This window comes from Pelodiscus sinensis, chromosome 23 (genome assembly GCF_049634645.1).
Source record: "Pelodiscus sinensis isolate JC-2024 chromosome 23, ASM4963464v1, whole genome shotgun sequence".
NCBI classification, from domain to species: Eukaryota; Metazoa; Chordata; order Testudines; family Trionychidae; genus Pelodiscus; species Pelodiscus sinensis.
Genome location: NC_134733.1, coordinates 7,837,737 through 7,865,068, shown reverse-complemented (window position 1 = coordinate 7,865,068; position 27,332 = coordinate 7,837,737). Strand labels below are relative to the sequence as shown.

Below are 27,332 nucleotides of genomic sequence, written 5' to 3'. Positions count from 1 at the left end.
ATGTTAGTATGCTGACCAAAAATCACCCCCCATCACAACCTCCAGTAGAGCTTTGGCAGGAGTCAGGCTTTGCTGTGGTTACAAGTTTATAAAAGCTCAGCTCAGAACAAGCACATAGACTGAATAGATAAGCCAGTTTCTTGGGCCTTATATCACTAACCTTTGGGAGCAGGTAATCAGCAGATAGTGGTTCCCACCTCAGTGCATAGAATCATAGAACACTAGAACTGGAAGGGACCTCGAGAGATCATAGTTTCAAAAGATGGTTTTTGGGTAACCAAGGGGAAGGGATTTGCATTCACCTCCCCTTGGATATTTCCCAGGAAATCCACATCACGTATATTGTCCCAAAAGTCTGCCGTATAGTCTGCCATATTGTTCAATATAGTCCTTCGAACATCCAGTCCCACAATAATGCATAATCTTTTAATTTAATACAATGCACTCCAAAGATACCAAACTTAAGTCAATTTTTTTTATCATGTGATTAATAATTCAAAAGCTACTGACTTACACATTACTGTCAGAAGATATAGTTTGACACTTGGGCTTCTCTATGCAGTTCTTTAGTTGGCATCAGAGGAGCATAAATTTTAGTCCACATTAGCGTGTCACCCACTAACTGTCCCATGTGAACCCTCCTGACACACACTGAAAGTTCCCTAGTAAACATTAACATAGTCCAATCCATTACTACTACCGCCCTAGCAGGGTCCGCATGGGCCGGATAACGTGTGACACACTAATGCAGACTGAAATTTGTAGCTCTCTGGGTGTAGTCAAAGCGCTGTGTAGATAAGCTCTTCCCTTTCTTTAGCTAAGTTTGACTTTTATTGTGGTGTTTTCCCCTGTTCTGTTCAAAGCAGCATCTTATGATGTGACTTCTGAATTCCCCTGTGTTGGCTTATTTTATTTCCTGGTTCTTTCAAGGGTTGGTCATGCTTTATTCTTCAGCAAAGTTTGGCAAAGTTGAGTCTTTACACTTTCAGAGATAGGTATCATTTTAAAAAATAGGCCAAATCTTTAGTTGGTGTAAATTGATGTGGCTCCATTGAATTTAGTGCCAGAAGACTCTCAGAGCACTATGGAGATAGGCATCCACTTAAACTATCACTGAAATGCAACCACTGAGCAGTTCCGGCTCGCACCACACACGGGAGCTAACCCCACTGCGGTTCTGCAAATTAAATGTAGTAGGAGCCAGGCTGCCTGCACGCCCGGCTCTTACATTTTAACTGCAGAGCTGCAGCAGGGGTAGCAAGTGCCCCCCTCTCCCTTATTGACTAATCAAGTAGTCAATGGAAATTCCATCAAGTACTCCATTAGCTCATTAACCACTACTTAACATCCCTATCTAGGAGCCTGCTAGAGTACTGTGATTCCCAAACACTGAGTCCCGTGCTAGAACTTCAGGTTCCTCCTTCCATTGTTAAAGATGAGCCTCTGAGTTGGGCGCCCATGTGCTGCCATTGCCTGTCTTCTATCTGGCCCTGTGTTTTTCATGTATCACAGCATGACTAACCTGTAACTGACAAGACCAGACTTCAGATCAGCCTGTATCCCATTGCTCGTTAGAGTGGGCCCAATTAAACAGAAGCCGATGGGCACTGGCTGACTCAGCCTAGGTCTTACTTAGCTACACTGGTACTGTTGCCTGAAACAGTTTGGACCCTCGCTCTCTCCAGTAAGGCATGGCGGGGTTACTCCTAGCCTGAAGTTTGATTGTGTTTAACAGACCTACAAATAGAAAGTGAAGCCCTCCACAGCACAGAGGAAGGAAATGATTTGTTTTCCACACTCATTTAGTGTTTTGTATCATTTTCTATTCCTCACGTTACAATCCACCCAATGGGAGTCTGTCACCTCGGCAGCTGTTAACCAGTGGAGAATTTTAAACAGCCACAAAACAATATCAGGAAGGCAGAGCCCCAGTTTACTTCCAGCAGTGACTCCAGCTTTCTGCTGTTAATTTGATTTGCTGCTCTCGGAGCCTAGCAGGCAAGTAGCACTTTTTTTCTCCTAAGTGGAGCTTTCATAAAAGCAGCTGTTAAATAGGATTGATGTACAGCCAGTATCTCGGAAGAGAAGAAAATGAGATTTCAAATGTGGAGCCTGCCTGGTTTTTTGCAGGCTTTTTGAGTTCAGTTCCAGCCTCATCACCAGACATAACCTTTAAAACTTCATTCATTGAGCCACAGCATTCACGGGAACCCTAATTTGTTTCTGGTTTCTGCGTGGCAACTGACAGGCCTGGCCCAAAAATGAATAGTCTGAGTCAGTGCCATTAACTTTACTGGGACATTTATTCTTGTCCTCAGCAGGATTGGCATCTGCCCCATACTGTACGCGTAAGGCCTGTCTACGTGGCAGAACCTACCCGCGTCAGGGAATCACACAGCCCGGGTTTACAGGCTTGGGTTTGCAGGGCTCATGCAATAGCACTCAAAATAGCAGTGTAGACATTTGGATTCAGGCAGGAGCTTGGGTTCTGCAAAACTTCCTGGGATTCAGAGCCCTGAGCATGGCCATCTGCACCATGGTTTTTAGCACTGTAACAGAAGCCCGAGTGTGTAGACCTAAGATGTGAGGTTCACTGACGAGGGGGTTGGATTTGTCGCCATGTAGACATACCCTTGGAGTGCAGTGAGTGTTTGTGAGTAATGTCAGATTCACAGCCCTAGAGACTGTTTATTCACAGACTGTGCCCCACCCCAACTTGGAAATGTGCCTCAAGCCCTCAACTAATTGGAGGCATCATCTCTAGAGATGAGAACAGTTCAGTCCTTGGTGTCTGCAGAGACAGCCAACAAGGGTACCAGGCAGTGCAGTCTTTGGTGTGGACTCTTGTCTAGTGAGAACTGGATCTGCACCACCTACTCATTTCATAGAGGCTACTCAATAGCTGGCAAATGATAGTCTATCCAAATAGGGCTGGATTCAAACCTGTGACCAGAAGTGAATAGCTCTCTAGCCCATAATAGCTACCTCTAAGCCATCCACCCTCATGTTTGGTCCTGCTGTGACGGCAGAGGACTGGACTCGATGACCTCTCGAGGTCCCTTCCAGTTCTAGTGTTCTATGATTCTGTGTTTCATGTGTAGGGCCCCATCCTGCTCAGCAAGACACTTTGGAATAGCATGTTCTTCACAGTAGTATAAAAAAGTGTTGAATAGTCCACAAACTTCAAGAGATCTTATATGTAAGATGTATGTGGCTGCTAAAATGTTTGCTTTTTTCATTGTACAAGCTGCAGTCCTGTGTTAGGATGGGTTTTCCAGGTGAGTCCTCTGTGTTGTTTTGGATTGTCAATTACCATGTTTCAGTTTCAGTCTGTGGCTTTATTTTTATAATCATAAATCTAAGTGCGTTGTTGTAATGCATACCTGCAGGACTGTGTGTACTGGTCTTGGTAGTGAAATTCTATGCTGTAAATCAACAGAGGACCAACAGATCTGGCTGTGGTGGTGTTACCGGTCAGGCTTTCGTGTCAGCTCTTGTGATTTTTATTCCCACCCAGAACTGCAGAAGCATCAAGAAGAAAGAAGGAAAGGAAGAGGAAATTGAGAAGATACCTGATGATTGGCTTGGCCACAGTAGGAGGCGGAACAGTGATAGGTGAGGTTTCCCTTGTTTCTGGGACCTGGTTGGCTTACACAGATGGTGGCAAGAGCAGAGTGGGAGTTCTCAAATGATTCACCGAGCAACAGCAGCTGTGCTGCACCTTCGCCCCAGGTCTAATTTTATCACAGTCATTGTTTGTAATGTCACATTCCAGGTAATAGTTAAAATCAGATACAAGGAAAGTGCCAAAATCCGGGAAGAATCTTAGTAGGCTTTGCAAAGCCAAGGGTTATGGACAAGGGAGCCTCATTTTTCTTCTCAGGCCAGCCTTAAGGTAATGTCACTCCTATGACTGCTGGGGAGTTACTGTTGATTTACAAGATGTGGAAGATGGGAGTAAATGTACGTTTCAGCCTTCAAAAGGTGATTTTCCAGGACAAACTTGAGCTCAATTGCTCAACTGGTCTATTAGAACTGTTTGGTGAGTGAGATGTATAAAAACCAGTTCCTCGGCTGATCTAAAATCAATGTCCTTCCCTTGGGCTCTTTAAATTTATTTTTCCTCATTTATCCTGGTGTTAGATTCAGACACATCATTTTCTCCAGACTCCCCGAGATCAGGATAATGAGGGATTAACCCAGGTTTTTCTGCTAAGAGATGGCTGGAATCTACTTTCCCCTGTGTTTCTCCTTTGTCTTGAGTGAGATCAATCCTGATTTATACTGGTGATGGTGAGAGGAGAATCCAGGCTGGAGACTCAGTGAGCGGGAGGGTCTCTGAAAATCTGAGTTTTTTATTGACACAGCAATGTGGGTAAGAGTAGAGTGGATTTCTCAAGGGAGAGGGGAGATCCCGTTCAGGTTCCTCTAAGGTAGCGGTCCCCAATGCGATGCCCGCGGGCACCATGGTGCCTGCCGGGGCATTTATGTACGCCCACAGAATGATCTGGGCCGGCCTCGCCCCCGGGTGCATGGCACATACGCAGTGCCGGCCCCGGGCGCATGATGCATGGGCGGCCCCTACTACTCCTGGCCTGTGGCACATGCGCAGTGCTGGCCCCGGGTGCGCGGCGCATGGGCGGCCCCGCCCCCAGCTGCCTGGCAGCCCTGAAAGGTTGGGGACCACTGCTCTAAGGGAGGGCGGTGGGTTAGCTGACGCCCTGTAGTGGGTTTGCTGTTCTCACAATAGCAGGCTACCTCTCTGCAGACATAGCACAAAGACAGGAAAATCTGTTTCCCTTCCACAGTGATCATGCACTGGAGTTCTCACTTGTTGCACCTTTAGGTTTGACAGGGGGTCTTGCTGCCCCTCTGGTTGCTGCTGGCGCTGCAACTATCATTGGAAGTGCTGGGGCAGCAGCTTTGGGGTCAGTGGCTGGAATTGCTGTCATGGCTTCGCTCTTTGGAGCAGCGGGAGCTGGCCTTACTGGTAAGATTCTGAACCACCCAGCCACAGGCTCATGAGTACACAGTCGAGTAGTAACGGCTTAGCTCTGTAAGGAGAGATCTGCAAAGGGTACTGTGGATTAAACAGACTCTTCCAGCAGTAGGAGACCTCAGCCTCTGATTCCTCACCTGCCACTGATCTGCACGGCTCTGCATTGGCCCTCTTCCTAAGGCAGCAGTTTTCCCTGGGTTCATGGCAGTTCAGATTAGACACTGTACACCAGAGGTGGGGAAACTTTTTTCTGTCATGGGCCATTGACTCCCCCCCCCCAAAAAAAACCAGTCAAAATCCACTCACCCACTTGTCTCAGGGCATCCCCCAGAGTGGGACAAGCCAAGCCTCATAGCTTCACCCCATGGGCGGGAAGGGGTGTGGAGCTGCAGGGTTTCCTCTCCCCGATCCACCAGCAGGGTGAGGTGGCACTTGCAGCTCCAGTCCTGCAAAGGGGACACTGTAAGCTGGAAGGAATTAAGCAACAAGACAGATCTGGTCCACCAGCCATCATTTCCCACTCCTGCTGTAGACAGACACCCTCACAGTTCAGGATTGTAGCTAAGTACAGTTAATGGAAACCTCGGCTTTAGCTTTAAGAACAAGGGTTTAATAGTGGACAGTTATTAATTGAATCAGATAATGGCTCCTGCTGCCATCCCATCTCCTCAGCCAAGCAAAGATCTTAGAATTTGTTATTCATTTCAGCCTCTACCATTACTCTGCAATTTCTATTCGTGTAGGCTACAAGATGAAGAAACGAGTGGGAGCCATCGAGGAGTTTGAATTCCTCCCTTTAACTGAAGGGAAACAACTTCATATCACCATAGCCATCACTGGCTGGCTGTGTACTGGCAAATATGGTAAGAGCAAGAGAAGAAATCCTAGACAGAATTTTGGAAAGCCAGAGTTGTATTGTGAAAGATGGGAAGTAGTATTAGAAGTGTGAAATGTAGCAGGACCAACCTGCTGTGTTGGAATGCCAAGGCTTACTTTAAATCCCCATCTGCTTAGGTTAGCGCGAATAGGTTCAAAATGTAAAAGAGAGCACTGGATGGTGGTTTGTACAGGTTGAACATCTCTAGTCCAGCACCCTTGGGACCAGACAGGTGATAACCAGAGAATTTTCCCAAACACCAGAGGTCAGAATTGTAGTGATTGGGTCTCTCTCTATTTTTATTTTGCAGCAGCAAATAAATGGAACAATGCTTGCAATGCTGCTTAATAATGTGTGGCTGTACTGACATATCCTATATAAGCCTATGCCTAGCCAAGGCTTATCAGCTCTCTTGATAATAAAGTGTTAGTGTTACAGTAAAATTGTGTATAGGTACAAGGAAAAAATATAGATAAAGCATAAAAACCATGCTTCTGTTTAGCAGCATTACCAACGATCACAGAAACAGAGTCAGGACTGGTGGCTTTAAACAAACTTTACAGGACCACAGGAAAATTGGCCACACCCATGATAAATAGATGTCCAGCTAACTAATATCATGCTGGACTATGGATGTTGCCAAACTAAAGAGTGCCATACTAGAGAGGTTCAATCTCTAATAATAGAAATTGTGGCGTCTTTAGCTTTTGGTCATCATGTCAGGTCCATCCAATGTTGGTAGTAACTGAAAGTGATGGCTGTTGAGTAGCTTGATATGAGTTCTGTGTTTGGCACAATGTGCAGTGCCTCTGGAGACTTCAATCCACATTTTCTGGCAAGATTTTCGCATTACAAAAACTATCAAAACAGCAAACATTCTTTGGAACCTGAAGCAGGACAGAATGACAAAAGAGAAGAATTTGCTAGAGACCGAGGGTTAAATACAACTCTCCCTTTGTAGGTAGGCCTTTATTTATTTAACCCAGTTTGATGCCTTTTATGAATGATCGTGGACACCCCCTATGAACTATTAAATAGGGCTTCCCTTTCTGTCCCTCCTTCAACGGCAGCAGAACAGAGTTTAGTTAGCAGGTAAAAGGTTTTCCTCAAATGTTGAATATGGTTTGGGCAAACATTCTGAAAGAGGAGCAATGTTTAATGTGGGAGGGGTTACCTGACCTCTGTTCCTAATTCCATCAGCCTTTACTCTTGTAAATCAGATTGCATGTAGTTGATCAGGGTTATGGTGTCTTTTCAGATGTTCTCATGTGTCCTTACCTGATAGAGGTGAGATTTAAGCAGTCTGAAGGTTTTCTCCCTTTAAAATGCAGATTATAGCCTCATCCAGAAAAGAGAGAAGATAAAGCACAGCAAACAGTTTGGTTGAGATGGTTATATCCTGGGTGTTTGCTAGACATGATCTGACTTAGCTGGATGATGCCTAGGATATGGCACAAAGTGCTTTAGCCAGTTTTTGTAGCTTTTTTGTGCCTCACATTTACCCACAGGCAATTAAGAGAATGCAGTTTCTTCTTCTCTCCCAGTCTCTGTCAACTAATGACGTTTGTTGGCAAGAAGGCTCAGTCAAGTAACCCATGTTACATACAGTGCAGAAAGAGAGAGCTAATAGCCTGCAATTTCCAAAAATGTGTAATGGTAGATTGTAATTTCAAATATAGACACAGTTGTAATTTGTCATATAAAATATGTTGACCATCTGCTGTTAATATGTACAGTGACCCTACTGAATAGCTGCCAACGCATTCCATTCAGGGATATCATAATAAATATTCTGTATCATTAATACTACAAAGACATTTTCTCTTGGCTGCTACTGGTTAAATCCAGTCTCCCATCAGAATTGGGGGTTTTAAAACCTCTGCTTTCCTGCCATGTTGTACTCTTGTTGATGCCACACAAGCTTTCAGGAATTTCTGTGACTGGTGGGCTACCAGCAGGGGCAGATATAGGGCAGGGCGAGCGGGGCGGCCGCCCCGGGCCCCGCGCTTCAAGAAGCCCTGCGCATGCGCCATGGCACCACCGCGCATGCGCCATGGCACCACTGCGCATGTGCCATGGCAAAGGGGGGCCCCGCCAAATTGTGCTGCCCTGGGCCCCGCGAAATGGTCATCTGCCCCTGGCTACCAGGGGGCTGTTACTAAGTCACTGTTTGCCTTTCAGTGGGTTATTTAACCATTTTCAGTCTTTTTGCCCTTAAAATGAGAGTTACGGAGGATCTGTATTGGGGAGGGAGTTTCCATGACTAGAAACATATTATACTGTTGAAAACAACAGAAATGAAACAACCACTAATTGCCTGCTTTTATAGTTTATCTATCTTAGGTATTTATACAGTCCCCAGCACCATAATATCTGAGGCCCTCTCTACACTGCCAGCATAACAGTTGCATAGCTACAGTGCCAAAGTGTAGATTCAGACCACAGCAATGTAGGGAGGTTTTCCATTTCTCTACCTCCCTAAGCAATCATAGCCAGACCAGTGGAAGCATTCTTCCACCAACCTAGCTGTGTCTGTGCTTTGGGAGGGGGCGGGGATCAACATATCTACATCTGCCTATATTTTAAGTGTAAACCAAATCTCACCATCCTTGATATGAAATCCTCACAACTCCCTGTGAAGTGGGGAAGTGCTGTCCCCACAGTCCAGCTGGGCAACTGAAGCACAGAGAGATTTTTAAGGGTGTTGAGGTGCCTACACGTTTAGGGAGATGCCTAGTGGGTTTTTCCAAAGCACCTAGGCACCTAACTACACCTTTGGGCATCCAAACACCTTCTAATAAATACTGACCCTAACAGGCTTATCCAAGTCTATGACAGAGCAGAATAGCTAACTGTGATCTCCAGAATCTTCGTAACCATTGAGCCATCCTTCCCTAGTGCAGCTTTCTGTCCCCCCTCATCTACCCAAGGCCAGACTCCATTGTTTCCAGGTGTGTGACAAGAAAGCAGCATCCCAATCATACTGAGGAAAATGTGTATGGTGTAGGAATGTAGCAAAGCCAGTTGGCACATGTTGTACCAACTTTCAGGCACAGTGACAAGGAGTTAGAGTAGTTTGGCTTACAGTATAAAAATACCTCATCAAACACTTTATATAGTGATTGGATCTCCATCAAAGAGCTTTTGAGTGGTCCGTATGACATGAACTAGTGGTCTCTTTCTGGGTCACTGTGGTCCACACAACAGGTTACACTATTTGCCCACTGTTGGCTGTTTCAGCAGAGAAACCAAGGTGTGAACTGGCTATTAAGACTGGTTTACAATAGACTCTCAGAGTTATGAACACCTCAGAAATGGAGGTTGTTCACAACTCTAAAGTGTTCATAACTGTGAACAAAACATAGTTTTGTTCTTTCAGAAAGGTACAGCTGACCATTGACTTGAGACAGCTTTGAAATGTTACTATGCAGAAGAAAATAGCAGCTTAATTTAAACAAAACAAGCACAGAAACAGTTTCCTCACCTTGTCAAATCTTTTTTAAAATGTTCCCTTTATTTTTTTAGTGGGTTATGTTTTACACAAGTGGGGGGAAATACACCTGCAGCCTCCAGACCCCCCTGTCTTCTCCCCCCCTCCCCCATATCTCTCGCACACTGGGGCACTGAAGCCCAGCACTTCCTACTGCTTCCCCTCCCTCCCAGCACTTTTGGAGTACCACAAATCTGCTGATTCACGCTCCATCTCTGCTCCTCCTCCTCCCTCCCAAAGCTGGAATGTGTTGAATCAGCTGTTCAAAGCTGTTAAAGCCCTGGATAGGAATAGAAAGGTAGTCGGGTTAGTCTGATCTTTCTAAAACAAAAGGAAAAACTATGTAGCACTTTAAAGACTAACAAGATGATTTAATCGCCTATTAAACCATCTTGTTAGTCCTTAAAGCCCTAGGAGAGAGAGGGAGAGGAGCAGGGATGGAGCCTGAATCAGGTGATTTGTGGCACTCTGAAAATGCTGGGAGGATGGGGGAGGATTAGGAAGTGTCGGGCATGAGGGGCAGGAGGCAGACAGGAGTCCGTGGACCACAGGATGAAGAAGAGCCACTCATGCGGCCCACTCTCTGTTCTTGGTTGCCCATCGCTGTTTTGCACTGTACTTGCTTTTCTGGGGAGGAGAGTCTCTGCTGCTGCCTAATTGCATTCTTCTGGTTCCAAATGAACTCTGTGGTTGACCAGTCGGTTCATAACTCTGGTGCTTGTACATCTAAGTGTGGTCCTTTCTGATCAAGATTGAGGCACATTGGCAGGGTATTGTGGTGAAAGCACGTTTGGTCTTCTGCTAAAGCTGTACTTCTTCTATGCTGCCTCTGTGCTGTGCATTGATCGTAAGGGAAGAAAGGAGTGAGGAAACCTTCACATTTTGGGAGGCTGAATTATACTATGCTTTTCTACAATTAAGTAGGCATATATTAGAGTTGCTGGCATCCCCTCTTGACGGCTTATCCCACCTAGTAGACCGGATGGCACAGTAATTATTTTGCCGCAAAAAATTATGCTGACAGCAGTTGCTCTTGATTAGTGTCTGAGAAAAATTAAATCAAAGAAAAAGGGTACTAAACACACCATCTGGGTCTCTAAATGATCTTCTCACATTCAGACGGATCCATTAATTCATTCTAATCCTGCAAAATCCAAGTATCAGGAGGGTAATATACCATAGCACAACACTTTGGACATTCACAGAGAAGTGGCAGATTTAAGTCCTTTCATTAAAAGGATCAGAGCCCCAATATTGCAACAAAAATGGTTAGGAGCATAGAAAAGGGTCTGAAAAGATCCTTACCTACGTCCTGCAAGATAGAACCGGAAGGGACCTGGAGAGGTCATCTAGTCCAGTCTCCTGCACTCATCACAGGACCAAACACCATCTAAACCATCCCTGACAGGTGTTTGTCTAACTGGCTCTTAAAAATCTCCCATGATGGAGATTTCAGAACCTCCCTGGGCAATTTATTCCAGTGTTTAAGCACCCTGACTGTTAGGAAGTTTTTTCCTAATGTCTGACCTAAACCTGCTTTGCTGAAATTTAAGCCCATTGCTTCTTGTACCATCCTCAGAGGTCAAGGAGAGTCATTTTTCTCCCTCCTCCTTTTAGATACTTGAAAGCTGCTATCATGTCCCCTGCCCAGACCTCTCTTTTCCAGACTAAACAAACCCAGTTCTTTCAATCTTCCCTTCTAGATCTTTTTATTTTTCTAGATACACCTTTAACAATTTTGGTTGCTCTTCTCTGGACTTTTTCCAATTTGTCCACATCTTTCCTGAAATGTGACACCCAGAATTGGGCACAATGCTCCAGTTGAGGCCTAATCAACACAGAGTAGAGCAGAATAATTACTTCTTGTGTCTTGCTTACAACACGACTGTTAATACATCCCAGAATGCTGTTTGCTTTTCTTTGCAACAGTGTCACAATGTTGTTTAACTTGTGGTCCACAGTGACTCTCGATCCCTTTCCACCATACTCCATCCTAAGCTCAGGGAAAGGGGGAAAGAAGAGGAGTATGTCCAGCCAGCTAGATGCCAGTGGAGAGAAAGGATGGGGGTCGTGTCCGACCGGTTACACCTAATTGACTCTTGTGGCCAGTTGATGGTTGATTTTCCTCCCATCAAACTGAATTCTTGAGTTGGTTTTCCCATCTTTTCTTAGGGAGTTTCACAGCTCCTTGGAACAGCATGTTGCAGTCAAGAGAGCAGTACTGTCTAGCCTGGGAATCCAAGTACTTGATGGAGTTGGGCAATGCTCTGGATTCATTGCTGAATGGTTTGGTTAACATCATGGCTCAGGAAGCCCTGAAGTACACTGTATTATCAGGTAAGAATCAGAATTGCACCAAGGTTACTTAGGTTCTGAATCTGTGCATTTCAGTATTTATGTTTGTTCAAAGAGGCCTCCCCAAAATAAACAATCTTTCCTATTTATTGATTGATTATCTGAGAAGCAGTGTCTCTTGCAAACCTTACACGTATTGACTCCAGTCCTACAAAGACTTATGCACCTGCATTATTTTACCTTCTGTAGTTGTCCCATTGGCTTCCAAGGAAGTACTTTGCATGGGCAAAGTTAAGCACATCCATAAGCAGGACTGAAGGCTTATTATTCAAGTGCAACCTACCTTTCTTTGAAATAATCTCACCATGGTCCATGTGAGAGCCTGCTTTTATGCAGCTCCTATCATTGTACCTCATCAATTTGTTATGGCATCTCAAATCTCAGGCCATGTCTTTACTAAACGGAGGATTGACGTTGCAGAGATCGATTGTCCAGCATTCGTTTTAGCGGGTCTAGTGAAGACCTGCTAAATCAAACACTGAGGCACCCTTGTCAACTCCAGAACTCCTTGTAGTCACAAGGAGTAAGGAAAGTGGATAGGAGAGTTTCTCCCATTGACCTTCTGCTGTGGAGCCTCTGGAGAAATTCGGCTTCAGTTATGTTGACTCCAGCTATGTTGTTTGTATAGCTGGAGTTGCATCTCTTAAACTGACCATCCAGTTTAATGTAGACCTGCCCTCAGATGAAAACAGATTTCTTCCTTACCTGTGTGCGTCAATGTTTCTTACCCTCTTCTGTTTATTACTGTAACTCTGTGCTATTTCACACGGTAAGGAGTTTTGGTATACAGCATGCACAGAATATCATACTCATTGCATTGCACTGCATTACATACTTCTTCCACATGTGAATAATGTATCCATGTTGCATGCCTTTTCTGTTCTACCTGTCCCTACACTAGAAAGCATTGAGTGCACATGCTCTGCTTGTGTGCACTGTATCTTTGCATGATACTTGACTGCACTGTATTCCTGGTCTGCATTTGCACACTTCATCCATGCACTATACTTGAACACATCCTATCCAACATTCCTGCGCAGATGCCACTAATGCATTATAATATCATTCTGTTGTGTTCCCTGGGTTGTACATGTGCAATTTACATTTGATTTCTCCTGTTTTGCTTGTGCACATTACACCTGAGTGCAGTGACATTTGACAGCCTCTGTCTTATTTTGAATCTTTCACAACACACCTTAAATCAGTCTTGGGAAAGAAAAGTTGACCGTGATAAAAGACGCGGTGGTTTTACTCCAGCAAACCATCTGACTTTTGAAATTGTCTCGGAACTGGCTGGATTTGTAACTTTGATTTGCTTTGTATCTTTCAGGCATAGTGACAGCCCTGACGTGGCCGGCTTCACTTCTTACTGTAGCCAGTGTCATTGACAACCCTTGGGGAGTGTGCCTGAGTCGATCAGCTGAAGTGGGCAAACATCTGGCACAGATATTGCTCAGTCGACGGCAGGTAATTGGCTGAGGGTGCAAAAGATGGCTCCAGTTATTACAGCTGGTAGGGACTGATATCTTGAGGAGGCTCCAGGGGGCTGATGGTTTACAGCCGGCTAGTAAAACAGCAGGTGGTATTCGTCCAAGGGGAAGAAAATGAATAACAAGCTGCAGAATGCAAAATTGAGGCATGAGGGAGACCAACATGTACCTCACTCTTCCATGCAGGGAATGGAGGCCAGCAGTGGTGGACGAGAGGCTGTTTTAATTGAACCCAAAGCTTGGCTAAATGCAGAAGAGGCCAGGCAGCAATCAGGCTGCTAGGGAGCTCTGATAGCAAAAGAGATTGTGGCAGTCACTGGAAAATGCTTATGCAAAGAGGGGAAAGCCTGGAATTATTTTCTTCTGGATACGGGGGGAAGGCACACCAGCTAAGGGGGGAGCCCTCCACCAACCTGGGGCCCTCATGCTCGTCTCATCCCCTCCTAATCTCAGGGTGCAGGCTGGGGGCAGTATGGCAGCTGGCGAAGCTATGGGCTGTACTCCCGCTTTCCCTGCTCTGCCCCTCCCAGCAGAGAAAGGAGCAGAAGCCACCCACTCGTCTTCTTTCCCCTCCTCAGAGCTGCCTTTCCTCCAGCTCGGTATAGCAGCGGAGCTGGTGGTTCTGCTCTTTTCCTCGCTGGCAGGGGCAGCAGTGCATAGGGAAAGAAGCAGAATGCCGGCACCTCCTCCAGCTGCCATACTGCTCTTAGCCCCTGCCGGGCTGCTGCTCAACGGAGGGAGCTGGAGGAAAGGCAGCTCTGTAGAGGGCTTGGGGCCATACAGTGTCTTTCTAAGACACTGGCTTGGGCTTACAGGCAGAATCCAGTACTGAAGGGCAACAAACAAAATCCAGGGAAAGTTGAACATGAGAGACACTATGGCACCTTTTGTTTGTCAAGCACCCATTTCATCGAGGAAGCTTGGTGACACACTGGAAGAATAACTAATCTATCTTTTCACTGCCAGAGACCTGGGTTTAAATCTAATCCAAGTCAGAAATGCAAACTAGTGTGATTTTTCCACTTCATAAAATTGCCATACCACTTGGCTCGGTTTTGACAGAGGGGGAGTGAAAGCAGAGGATGAGGAGGGGCAGAAAGGAAGAGAAAAGACAGATGGCTGAAATACCCATCGAGAGGTAAGAGGCATCGGCCAAGTGGGGCGAGGGAAGATTGCCTATCACCTAACTTCACCACGGACAAAATTCTGCTCTCAGCTGTGTTGGTATAAATCTGGAGTCATTTCAATGAAGATGCTGCGTCTTACTTCCTTACTGATCCCAAATGGTCACAAGCCTGGAAATTCACCAGGCTTTGTTCTAAAATAATTATTTGTAAAGCCAACTTGTGGAAGGGAGTGGGGAAGAAAAGAACTGGCTTCCAGCCACCTTCTGCCAAGAGGAATTAAATTGGGCACAGGTCCCATTATCCTGAATTCTCCACTCACTCTTTTCTGTTGATCACCCAAGCAAAACGTTCTCACGCAATGATCCCTGCATCCGTCTTCGACCAATGCACAGTTATGTTGAGTGATTGTCTTCTCCTGCTGGACACCCCTGGAATAAAAGTCAGGGGAAAAGAATGAAATAAAATGGGAGACGGAGAGGGGAAGAAAGAGAAATCCATCCACAAAATGGAGGAAAGGGGTAGTGGAAGAAGCAACAAGTTGTGAAGGAATAAGATTCAGAACATAAATCCAGAATAAACAAGAAGGAAAGAAAAAGGAGCCAAAAAGACACATGGAATGAATTGGTACTGAAAGAAACAGCTCGGATAAAAACCAGCCTTCCTGCCAAGTCTTCCTCTACATCCTCAGCTGAAAACCTTAAATTAAAGTGCCCAGGTCCTGCCGTTGTTTGATGTGAGTGCAGGCTGATCTCTGTGTTCGTTTTACAGCTACACTCGGCCAGTATCTGTTGTAGCTGAGCTGAGTGTGGCTGAGAGGTAATGGTAGACTGAGCCAGATGCCGGAATGTCATAAATAACTGTGTGAAATAGGAGTGTAAGCCAGCCAAGCTGATTTCTAATAAAAACACAGTGCCCAAAAGGTAATCAAAGCCTGGTTTGATATAAAGATTTGCCCAAGGGCATTTGAAATTGTCTTTTAACATTAGTTATGGTTAAAGCAAAATCCTGCTGTGCTGGAGAGCCTAAAACTATTTAGCAGGATGTTTCTGAACCCTATTATGCCTGATGTGTGTTTAGCACAAGGAGAAGGCACTTCTGGCTGTTAAAATCCCTCCCTGCTTGATTTCATAAAAACACTATTAAATGTATTTACGGTAAAATCTTGCTCATTGAAGTAGGATGCCCACATCACATTTTCATACGTACATCCGGCTAGTACAGCTTGAAATAATATTTGACCACAACATTTTCTCCCATAAACAGGGCTTAATTAAAAGCCACTTATTTTGCAAATAGGGAAAATCTGAAAGCAAACCAAAATGAAAAATTTTCACTGAGTTTCCATTTGAATTTTTTATTTCATTTTGTAACTTTTGGAAATGGTTTAAAAAAATAATTGAAATCAGTCATGAGATAAAAAAAAATTGAGATTGCTCACAGTTTTAATCACTCTGTTAAACAGTAATAGAATGCCAATTTAAATGTATTATCTATTTGAATGTTTTTCTACATCTTCAAATGTATCCCTCTCAGTCACAACACAGAATATAAATTTCAGAGAGGTAGTCGTGTTAGTTGCTATCTGTAAAAACAAGGAGTCCTGTGGCAAGTTAAAAACGAACTGATTTATTTGAGCCTGAGCTTTGCATCTGACAAAGTGGCTTTGACCCATGAAAGCTTCTGCGCAAATAAATCTGCTAGGATACGTCTACACTAGCCCCCTAGATCGATCTAGGGAGGCTAATGAGGGCGACTGAAATTGCAAATCAAACCCGGGATTTAAATATCCTGCACTTGATTTGCATGTTCCCGGCCGGTTGCCATTTTAGAAATTGACTAGCCTGAAGTAATTGCCCACGTCTACACGCGACAGTGAAACGGGATTCCAATTTAAAGCCTCTAAATTGAATTAGCTGGTAAACCTCATTGCAGGAGGAATACCAGCTAATTCGAGTTAGGGCTTTAAATCAGAATCTCGTTTCACTGCCGCATGTAGATGCGGGCAATTACTTCGGGCTAGTCAATTTCTAAAATGTCGACTGGCCGGGAACATGCAAATCAAGCCTGGGATATTTAAATCCTGGGCTTGATTTGCAATTTCGGTCACCCTCATTAGCCTCCCTAGATCAATCTAGGGGTCTAGTATAGACGTACCCTTAGTCTTTAAGATGCCACAGGACTCCCCACAAAATACAAAGTGTTCAGTGCTCACTTTGTATTATTATTTTGATTACAAATGTATGCACTGTAAAATAGACAAATGCAAGTAGTATAGTGCAATGATTTTCAAACTGTGGATCGCAACCCAGTACTGGGTCGAGGAATGTCAGGCGCTGGGTCTTGTTGCTGGAGGGGGATCACGTGACCAGTGTGGGTGCTAAGGCAGCTTCCTGGCTGTCCTAGCACTGCAGACTGCACTGCACCCCAGAAGCAGCTGGCAGGAGGCCCAGTTCCTAGGTGGGAGGGTAGAGAGAGCGCACAGGGCTCCATGCACTTCCCCAGCACCGAGCACTAGTTCCGTACTCCCATTGGCTAGGAACCTGCTGCTGGCCTCTTCTGGGCCACAGTATGCTCTGCGGTGCCAGGAAGCCTGTCTTAGCACCCCTGCTGCACCGCGGACTGGGAGCCTGCCCCAGCCCTGACTCTTCCCAAGCCAGAGCCCCGACCTACACCCCAAAGCTCATCCTCAGCCCCACCCCAGAGCCTACACTCTAATCAGACTATTGTGGGTCACAGGCATCAACCATTTCCTTCAACTGGGTCATGGAAAAAAAAAGTTTGAAAACCGCTGTTATAGTACAATCTCTTTATCGTGAAAAATGTAGATTTTTTTTTATGTAACTATAGTCAAAAACAAAACAATGTAAAATGTAGAGTTTAAAGTTCGCTCAGTCCAACTTCTTGTTCAGCCAATCATTAAGACAAGCAAGTTTGTTTTCACTTACGGGAAATAATATTGCTCATTTCTTATTTACAGTCACCTAAAAATGAAAACAGGCTCCCAGCTGTTACCTCTCTTGGCAGAGACCCATGTGTATGTCTGTCATGGCCAGGGTTTTTCCAGACTGCACAGTTTCCTGCCTAAACACTGTTGCCAAAAAGCAAGAGTATCTAAACAAGCCAACTTCTGCTCTTTGCTTTCTCCCCAGAGACTATATGAATAGCATGATGGCCCACAGCTATAAGTTACCACACACATTCTTTATAAGCAACCACATTTATTCTTAAGGTGAAAGCATTGCAGAGAAAACATGAAAACTGTAAAAGAACATACATGCAGGCAGTGTTCCCCATAAGCTAAGCACTTGGGCAGCTGCCCAATAAAAATTCAAATGTCACCCAGCTGATTAACAAAGCATCCTCATCCTCCCACAGCTGGCAGCATGAGTTTCTATTGGTGATATGCATCTGCACATGCCTTGGTGCACATAGCAAATTTTATTCCACACATGGTTGGAAAAAATTTGGGGGAACACTGCATGCATGCCAAAAAGCTTACCAACCCTACATGTCAGTCCTTCAAAACCCACAGATGGGTTTTTTTCAGTGACTTCAAGTTCATAGTGGTCTCCGATTCAGAACCAGACCCACCAGGAAGTTCAGTCTTTCCTGTGTACATCTTGGGCCTTTGAGCTAGGCCTTGTGTAATGCATAAACAGCAGACAGTGGCTCACTCCTCAGGGCATAGCTTCAAAAGGGGGAGGGTTTGCACAACTAGAGGTGGGGAATTTGCATTCGGCTCTCCTAGATAGATATTCCCCGGAAAACCCCTTTAACATTTTCTGTTCCAAAAGACCATTTTTGTCTGGCACATTGTTCATGATAGTCCTTTGAATCCCCAGGTCTCACATCTGTCACATCTCTGCCTTCATAGAATGCCAGCCCACAATTATACACCATGTGTTTAATACAGTGGACATCAGACACACTTAAATTTAATTTAAGGTCTCCAAAGGATGTTGCAGGAAATTGCCATATCTGTTACACAAGCCATCACAACTTCCCAAGACCAAGGTTAGGAACCTCCTTAACATCCAACACACATTCAGTAGGAGTTCCCCATCAAACCAGTGTTAGCTCTGCCTTATCTGGGTTAAGTTTTAACCAACTTACTCACTTCCAGATCTCCTCTTGGCGAGAGCGAGTAGAACATCTCTTAATGGAGGCTATGTATGCATACAGTCTACAGTTTGCCTTTTCATGGAAAATTGGCTGGCAGTGTTACAAGCCATGGGAGCTGATTTCACCTGCCAGGTCTATTAACCCAGCAGGCATCTGAAAGCCATGGCATTGCCTTTTTGTACTCATCTCTGCCAACAATGCCATTACATTTCATTTCTTGGTGGTTGGGAGCCCCAAGAGAGAGAATGCTTTTATAAGGTGGAAACAAGTTATTGTTCTAGCTAGGAAAATGGCAGCAGGTGCTCTACTGGTATTTTAAAGCCCTGAAGTTAATTGTTTAGTGTTGGACTTCATTTCCTGCCTTGGAAATGTGTTCCAGCAATTCCCTCATTTCCATGTTGTTGTAAGAGGCTTTGCATTCTTTGACATTAAAATAATGGTGGTAAGGTGCAATGAATAGCAAATGGACCATTCAGTGAAAAGGAGCTGCCTTAGATGAAGCGTGAGAAACTTGATATTAATAAAGCAGGAAGAGCGCATTTTTAGACCGTCATCTAGCAAAGTGCTTACTTTTAAGTTAAATGTAACTGTGTTGAACTTTAAGAACATCAGTAAAGCTGCTGACCTCAATGGGACTGCTTACATACTTAAAATTCAGCATATGTTTATGTGATTTGCTGGATAACAAATCTTAGCACATGCACCCCGGTCCTGCCCTTTCTTTCTAGGTTTAGCAGATTGCTTGACAGTCATGCATCCTCATTTCTGCCTGTGTCTGTCTGTACCCTAGGGCAAACGACCTGTCACTTTGATTGGCTTCAGTCTGGGTGCAAGAGTTATTTACTTCTGCCTAAAGGAGATGGCTCAAGAAAAAGGTAGAGTCCAACATTTAACTCTCTTCTAATTTATTATTCCATCACTTTTTTATATAGTAACTTAGTGCTGGTAAAGGTTATCATGCCAACAGCTCTGGAGATCAAAATCCTCTAGATCAGTATTTCTCAACCAGGGGTACCTCTTGGAGTACACACAAGGCTCTTCCAAGCAGTACGTCAACTCTTCTAGATATTTGCCTAGTTTTACAACAGGCTATGTAAAAAAACACTGACAAAGTCAGTACAAACTAACATTTCATACAGACAGTGACTTGTTTATGCTGCTCTATATTCTATAAACTGAAATGTTAAGAATAATATTTATATTCCAATTGATGTATTTTGTAAATGTATGTTACAAATGAGAAAGTATGCAATTTTTCAGTAATAGTATATTGTGACATGTTTATTTTTATAGCTGCTTTTGTAAGCAAGTAGTTTTTAAGAGAGGTGAAACTTGGGGGTACACAAGACAAATCAGACTCCTGAAAGGGGCACAGTAGTCTGTAAAGGTTTGAGAGCCCCTGCTCTGGGATAGTCACAGAAAAGGGACAGTACGGCCACATGGCATTCCCATGGTGCTTCACAGCCTGACCTGGATGGGACCACCTCTAGGGTTAAGTGAGCAGTTCATTTTCCAGGGCTCATTCAGTCATTGGACTCTTTGCGGAGACAGTCAACAAAGATGCTAGTTAGTGGTGGTAGTGGAGGTGTGCACACAGCTTCTTAAGAAAGGCCAAGAGACGTTGATTGTGTTAAGCTGGAGGAGATCCAGGTTAATCTTTTCTGCAGGTACAAGTTATCCATTGGCCACCTTCATTCATAAAGGAGGCGCTCGAACTGAGCTACCCTAGCCCATACAGTTAACAGGACATCCTAACTGGGCCACCTCAATGCACAGTCCTCATTCAGAGAACAAGCACAAAGCTCACATTACTTGGCCTTCAGGTGGCTCACATTAACTTTAAAATGCAGCATCTTGTTCCCTTCCTTGGTCTCAAAATGCAGTATATTGTTCCCTTCCTTGGTCTCAGAATGCAGACTATTCCTGTCAGTAACTGAGGGTATTTCCTTCCAGAGGTGCAGCCTAACTAGAAACCTACCAAACAGTTTTGAAATATGTTCCTGCTGTCTCCAGTGTAAATCTGGAGTATCTTCATTGACTTCAGTAGTTACTTCATATTTACACTAGTATAACTGGGAGCAGAATCTGGCCCTCCATCTGCATACAGCCCTCTTGATGTTCTGTGACATTTGTCTGGTGAATTGGTTTGTGAGCAGCCCACGCTTTGCTGTGAACTTGGCAGAAGATGCTTCGCCTATATTGAAAGCTCTCTGTAGCTATTATATCTGATCCCAAGCATCCTCCCTCCCATTTAAGTCACTGAAATGCCACTGTCATCAGCTATTTACATGGTAATTTCTCCTTAAAGTCGAGCATAAAACCATCTGTCAATTTATTACCCGTTGTGGTTTTGTTTATTAATAGATTCTCCTCTTAATTTAGAAAAGGAATCAAGTCATGATCATTTGATATAAATTGCATCTTCGAGTTGAGTCAGTATTGTATGTGTTGCTTATCCCTCTCCCTATATAGCCAATTTTAGTAATTAACATTTGCCCTCACAGAATGGAGCTAAGAAATAAGGAGTTTGCACTGGCAAACATTCATTACTAGGCATTGGCAGGTAGGAACAGATTAAACCAGCATGAGAGGAGGAGGTCAGCTTGCCTTCCGTTTACATCTGCACACCAGGATTTCTGATTTAAGGTGCACAGCGCCATAGAGTGAGGTACCCTTGAAACACAAGAGGCCAAATTCTAGTTTTTGTGATGCCAAACTGTATCTAAGTGACTTTATTAGAATCACTCTTGGTAGAACGGAGTTCCAAATCCAGTCCCAGATTTATTCTTTCTCCTCAGTGCCCTGAAAATGTTGGGGCAGTAATGTTTTGAGGCTTTCATTAGCCTTTAATAACTCCACAGTCTCTCTCTGTGGGACTGCTCAGCACTGTAGCTAAGTAACATGTGAAAGGGAATCATTAGAGGCTGTTTGGTTAGTTGCCATTCTAATGAAATCTGAGCATCATAAATACATATTGTAGCAGCCCCCCACGGCACATTGAATTTCAGGCCTTTAATTGAATTATGAAAGCTGAACTGTTTGTGGGATGAAAAGCCCGTGTTTAGTGCAGGTTGCCAATGCATCCTTTCAGGGCACGTTCCAGTTGCAAGCCACAGGAAAAGTTTAGCAGCCACCTGGGACATCTGGGTCTGGATACAGAAGATATATACATAAGATACAAGGCCCAATCTTGCTAGCCTTTTTATATACAGTCTTGGTGGCAGTTGCATGACAGTATAAGAACAGAATGTGTGTGAAGGGCTGTAAAGAGCGTCAGAGGATAATGATGAAACATTCGTAAAAAGACTTCCAGATCAGGAGAAATTAAAAAGATTGTGACAGCCATGCGGGGGGAGGGGTGGGGGTGGAGGGGTAAATGAAATGGGACATAGTGGAAGTATATTAAAAAGGGCCTTGAGAGGAGATCCTGATAACTCTTTCTCCTTCTACAAGATCAAGTAGCTATCCAAGGAAACAGACAATTAAAAACCAAGAAGAGCGACAAGAATGATTAAAGGTTTAGAGAACATGACCTATGAAGCCAGGCTTCATGAACTGGGCTTGTTTAGTTTGGAAAAAAGAAGATTAAGGGGAGACATGATAGCGGTTTTCAAATATCTAAAAGGGTGTCACAAGGAGGAAGGAGAAAATTTGTTCCTCTTGGTTACTGAGGACAGGACAAGGAATAATGGGCTTAAAGTGCAGCGGGGGAGGTTTAGATTGGACATTAGGAAAAAATTCCTAACTGTCAGGGTGGTCAAATATTGGAATAAATTGCCAAGGGAGGTGGTGGAATCTCCCTCTCTGGAGATATTTAAGAACAGGTTAGATAGACATCTGTCAGGGATGGTGTAGACGGAGCTTGGTCCTGCCTTGAGGGCGGGGGGGCTGGACTCGATGACCTCTCGAGGTCCCTTCCAGTCCTATTATTCTATGATTCTATGAAAGGAAACAGTTAGGTACAAAATGTTCTTTAAGTCGTGGGACTGTCACAGAACGACATTTGAAGCCAGAAGCTTTATAGTAGTAAAAGGATTATGCACGTACATCTGGTCCTGGCCACTAAGGATACTGGACTAAAAAGACCATGGCCTGATCTTCTATGGTGATTCTTACATTCCTAGATGATTAATTAGTATATGCATAGTTGAACTAGAGGTTAAAAATTGATAATGGGTCTCAGCCCCAGTACTTCACAACAGCGTTTCTAAACTGGGGTCCATGAGGGAACTCCAGGGGGCCCACTGGTCCCACTCATCAACTTCTCCCCCTCCCAACCAGGCAGGCTCTCTACCTGCCCTAGCTCCATGTGGCTCCTGAAAGCAGCCACTGGATCCCTCCCAGTAGCCCACAGGCATATTGGTGGCCTGGGAGGCTCCACATACTGCTCCTATCTAAGATCCAGCCCCACATCTCCCATTGGCCACAAACTGCAACTAATGGGAGCTGTGGGGGTGATGCCTGCAGGCACAAGAGCAGTACACAGGGCCTCTCTGCCCACGCCTTCGCCTAGTGTCTGCAGGGACCCGGCGGCCATTTTGTGGGAGCACCACCTGGACATTGAACTCTCTCCCACACCTCTGCCCCAGCCCAGAGTCCCCTCCCATCCCCTGAACTCCTCTTCTACAGCCTCACCCCAGAGCCTACACCCCTGCTGGAGCCCTCACCCCTCTCCTGCTCTCAACCCTGTGCCCCAGCCTGGTGAAAGTGAGGGTGGAGGAGAGTGGGTGACAGAGGGCAGAGAGATAGAAAGACTAGGGCAGGGCGTCCCGCAAATCAAAATGTGATTCCTTCCATTGCTAAAGTTTGAGAAACACTGCAACAGAACATAAGTCAGCCTAGCTTGGGTTTAGGAGGAAACTTCATCCATTGGACATGCTATTGCATAATTGTCCATTACAGGGCACTTAAGCCTTGCTCTGAAATCTCTGGTGCTGGCTACTCTCAGTGATGGGGTAATCGATGTGAACTGTTTTTCTGGTCCAGTAGGGCAAGCTTGTATTGCTTTTGGATGGAAAATGGTAACTGCATTTTCTGGGGACTTGAGTACAAATAATTTGATTGGCTGTTTCAAACATTTTGTTTAGGCTTAATAGTTATGTTTCTTACCTGGCTAGGCAGGTTTGCCAGTTTGCATTAAATGAGCTTTTACAAATTATATAAATAATTCTTCGCATGCGCATCATCCAAAGGAGTCCAATGAGATTCACAAGCTGTTAGGTACAGCAACATTGCAATGCAGCCAACCAGCGTTCCAAACAGTGCTCGCCTGGAGGTGTTGAGTGCACGCCTGTGGGCGATGAGATGGAACACTGCCCCGAAGATACTGGGACAAAACCTTTAAGGGTGTGCATTAAAGATCTTAAATCCATCCTAAGTTAATAGTTGCATCTACACAGCCCCAGAAGCAAGTCTCCCAGCCCAGGACAAGAGACTCTGGTTAGCTGGGCTCACGCTAGTGTTCTAAAAATAGCTGTGCAGCCGGCACTTTGAAGTTGTGATTCAGGCTGGTGGGCTTCAGAATCTGAACTCTTGCTCTCTGTTTTAAGGTTTTAAGTAGCACTTACCTGATGCGTATGTCTTATATTCGCCTATTTTACCTGATAGTGTCCTGTGTGTAACTTTCCAGACCTGGGAACAAGGCTGTATCTCTCCCTGCTCCCAGACACTGGTCATAACCCCAGGCTCAGTGTCTATTGCATGGACCTTTTCCAAGATTATTTGCCTGTCAGTTGGTAGTTATTACCTCACAACAGGCAAACACAGCTCCTTTTATTGCAAAAACCCTTTTTAGTAGCTAGCAGACATTGGGAATTGCTGATCCCTGCCCCATTATACTCCAATTGAATCCCGATATAAAATGGTGTCTTATCTACTAAGAAATTGGCCAAGTGGAATAAAAGCCTTTTTTTTTTCTTTTTACACACCCGGCCAGAATTAATGATGTTCATGAGTCAGAGGCGGAAGGAGGCTGTGAGATGTATTAATCCCAAAAGGGATTGACTGAGGTATAATCTTTTCTTTTTTTCAGATTATCTAGAATCATTAATTTTTCTTTTCCCTATGCACGTGGACTTCATTATTCCTTATAGTATAAACAATGTATAATCCAGGGGATAGATATAATTAACTAGCATGGCAATAACCATGAAGATCAGAGAGCTATATTCTTTGGCTTCCCCTTTCCTCCATAATAGCTTACAAGAAATGAATATGTTGCCAGTATTGAGCAGCTTCGTTTCAAACAGGAGCTGAATAGTGCAAGGGAGGAAAAGAAAACAGACCTTCCCCTGGTTAGCTCCAATCTTCAGGGGCCTGGTGTATGAGCTGCTTTCTCTTGATCTTTCAGCTGACTTTATGCTAGAGACGTGGACTTTATGTCCTGGCTGGAATTATTTCCCTATCATCATGGCTCTGTTTTTTTCATTATCCGTTGACTGTAGAAGCCGGAGTCTCATTGCCCATAGATTTACGCTAACTAAATCAAATCACTATTCTGCCTTTTTTTTTTTAATTTGGGGGGAAATTTGCTTCATAATTAAGAAAGAAAAACAACTGTGCTCATTTCAGATTGTCATTGGGGGTTAGAATTTACATCTTAGTGAAACAGTGTAGAATAATGCTTCTCTGCAGGGAGCGCCAGGTTATTACAGCTGTTAGAGGAAATCAATTGCATTGATTAAAAAATCTACCAGGCAGCATCTCGTTGGCTATGACTTGATGCCGTACGTAATTGCTTTCACATTTATTTCCTCATAATCCCAACCACCTACTGTACAAACTAGCTCCACTTTCCAGAAAATGACCAAAACCCTCGAATGGCAAGCTGTGCTCTCTAAAGACAGTAGAGATTCTTGTTTTGGCAGAATAAGCTCTTTAGGGCCTGAGCTGTGTTTGTGTTCTGTGTTTGTACAGCACCTAGCACAATAAGGTCCTGGTCCATGACAGAGGTTTCTAAGTGCTACCACAATACAAATAAACAATAATATATATGGGCTCTGGTTGACAGATGCATTCCATGTAACATTAGCGTACAATTATATATCAAAAGGCACTTTGCTGTCTCTTTTTCACAACTCTGTGTAATCAGAGAGTGCATTATTACAATTGTACCTTTTTTTTACAATACTATATAATTACACAGTTCTGTCTATTGTTTCTATACGCCTAGTATGCACACATGCGCACATTTGCATTTTAATTTGCTTAGTAGGAATTTATTTCAGTTTTCTCTAACTCAGAATGCTCTTGAAGGTGAGCTAAAAACCAGAATCTTTGAATCCCATCCCCAGAGTGAGACTGCCTTGTGTAGCTCTGTCCTGGCAATAGTTGATGTAGTGTAGCACCTATTTTTTAAAAACATTTGTACTGCAAAGCAATGATGTGCCACCCAATATTTCTCATTCATTCACTTGCTTCTACTGGGATTTCTTCGCTGCAGTTTGGCCATTAGCAATAAAAGAGTATTAATTTTGATTCAACTCAACACATCTTTTGAACAGGTTGTATGCAGGTAGTATTAAGAACTAGACTACCAGTCAGGAGAATCAGACTGGACTGTTAAATTATTCTGAATGTTGGAATAGATGAGTGTGAATTGCCACTAGGAATTCTGTTGTCCTGGTATTGGCTCTGTGGTCTCCTATTCAATGGATGCATTAGCAATTTCCAGGACTGATCAGGTGGAAGGGTTTATGAAACTTAATTATACATTTGCTTAAGCAGTCTCACTGGGCTCCTCGTTCCATATATTGTGAAACAAGAGCAATCTCATACTGATTGGCAGTGTGGGAGGAACCTTCTACACTGCTGCATGCGCTGGGTCTGCTCTGTGAGGAGAGAACTTAACTCCCCATTGTGGTTAGTCTCACGCCTTTCACTATCGCAAGGGCTCTGATTTTCGTAATTGCTGTGCTCCCCTTGGCTTCAGCTGGAGCTCTGGATTCTCGGTGCTTCTGCAGATCAGACCTGAGATCTTTTTAGATTATCCTGACAAATGAATCAAAAGAAATGGCGTATTTCTACAATGTAAGTGAATTACACTAAATATACTCTCCATCCTTGTATGGCAAGAATCACTTGTCTATATTGTAAGTACAGAGATGCATTTTCTCAGCTGCCTTCCAAACCTAAGTAACATCATTTGTCTGGGTGGGGGGTGCGCATGTTTTGTTCCTATCTTTATAGACTGTGAGGGCATCATCGAGGATGTGGTCCTGCTGGGAGCTCCTGTGGAAGGAGAAGCCAAGAACTGGAAACCTTTCTCAAAGGTGGTGTCGGGCAGGATCATAAATGGCTATTGCAGGTCTGTACATGCACAAGTTCCATGGCTGGGTCACCGTCAATGGATATTTTATTGATTGCTTTTGAATGTTTGACAGCCACAGAGATTGAAGTATTAAGGAGTTTTCCATAGAGAACCATCTTCTTTAGAAGTCTTTGTGTCTTCAGGGGGCTACAGAAGGCTGTTCTATCTTGGCCTTTGATTAACCTTACACTGGAAACCTGCACATATAAAGGGTTTGGTATTTAAGGACTGTAGGTCTTTACATTTGGGACTGCTTTACGACACTCTGGCTGTGTAAAGGGGCCTCAGATTCGGTTTAACTGAAACTTACATCCCATCGCAGGCCCCTTAATACTCTCAGGCCTGGTCTACGCTGGAGCAGAAGGTCGACCTAAGATATGCCAGTCCAGCTATGTTAATTGCATAGCTGGAGTTGACATATCTTAAAACACCATCCACTCAGCAGGAGGTTGACAGGAGCAAATGTTACCGTTGATTTCCCTTACTCCTCGTAAGTAGCAGGAGTACCAGCACCAATGGGGGCACCTTCCGAATTCAAGTTAGCATGTATTCACTAGACCTGTT

At 44.2% G+C, this 27,332-nt stretch overlaps 1 protein-coding gene across 2 annotated transcripts in view; it reads left to right on the top strand.

The window, feature by feature from the left end:
• The window catches only part of TMCO4 (transmembrane and coiled-coil domains 4), a 100,808-nt gene that overhangs the window by 38,843 nt on the left and 34,633 nt on the right, over window positions 1-27,332 (top strand). Inside the window, exons 6-12 of one of the 2 annotated variants that reach the window (XM_075906592.1) lie at window positions 3,518-3,615; window positions 4,847-4,990; window positions 5,743-5,862; window positions 11,539-11,703; window positions 13,052-13,188; window positions 19,251-19,335; window positions 26,648-26,765. In XM_075906592.1, coding sequence (XP_075762707.1) covers window positions 3,518-3,615; window positions 4,847-4,990; window positions 5,743-5,862; window positions 11,539-11,703; window positions 13,052-13,188; window positions 19,251-19,335; window positions 26,648-26,765 — 867 coding nt within the window. The remainder of the gene's footprint in view (window positions 1-3,517; window positions 3,616-4,846; window positions 4,991-5,742; window positions 5,863-11,538; window positions 11,704-13,051; window positions 13,189-19,250; window positions 19,336-26,647; window positions 26,766-27,332) is intronic. The other variant, XM_075906593.1, reaches the window with a different exon arrangement.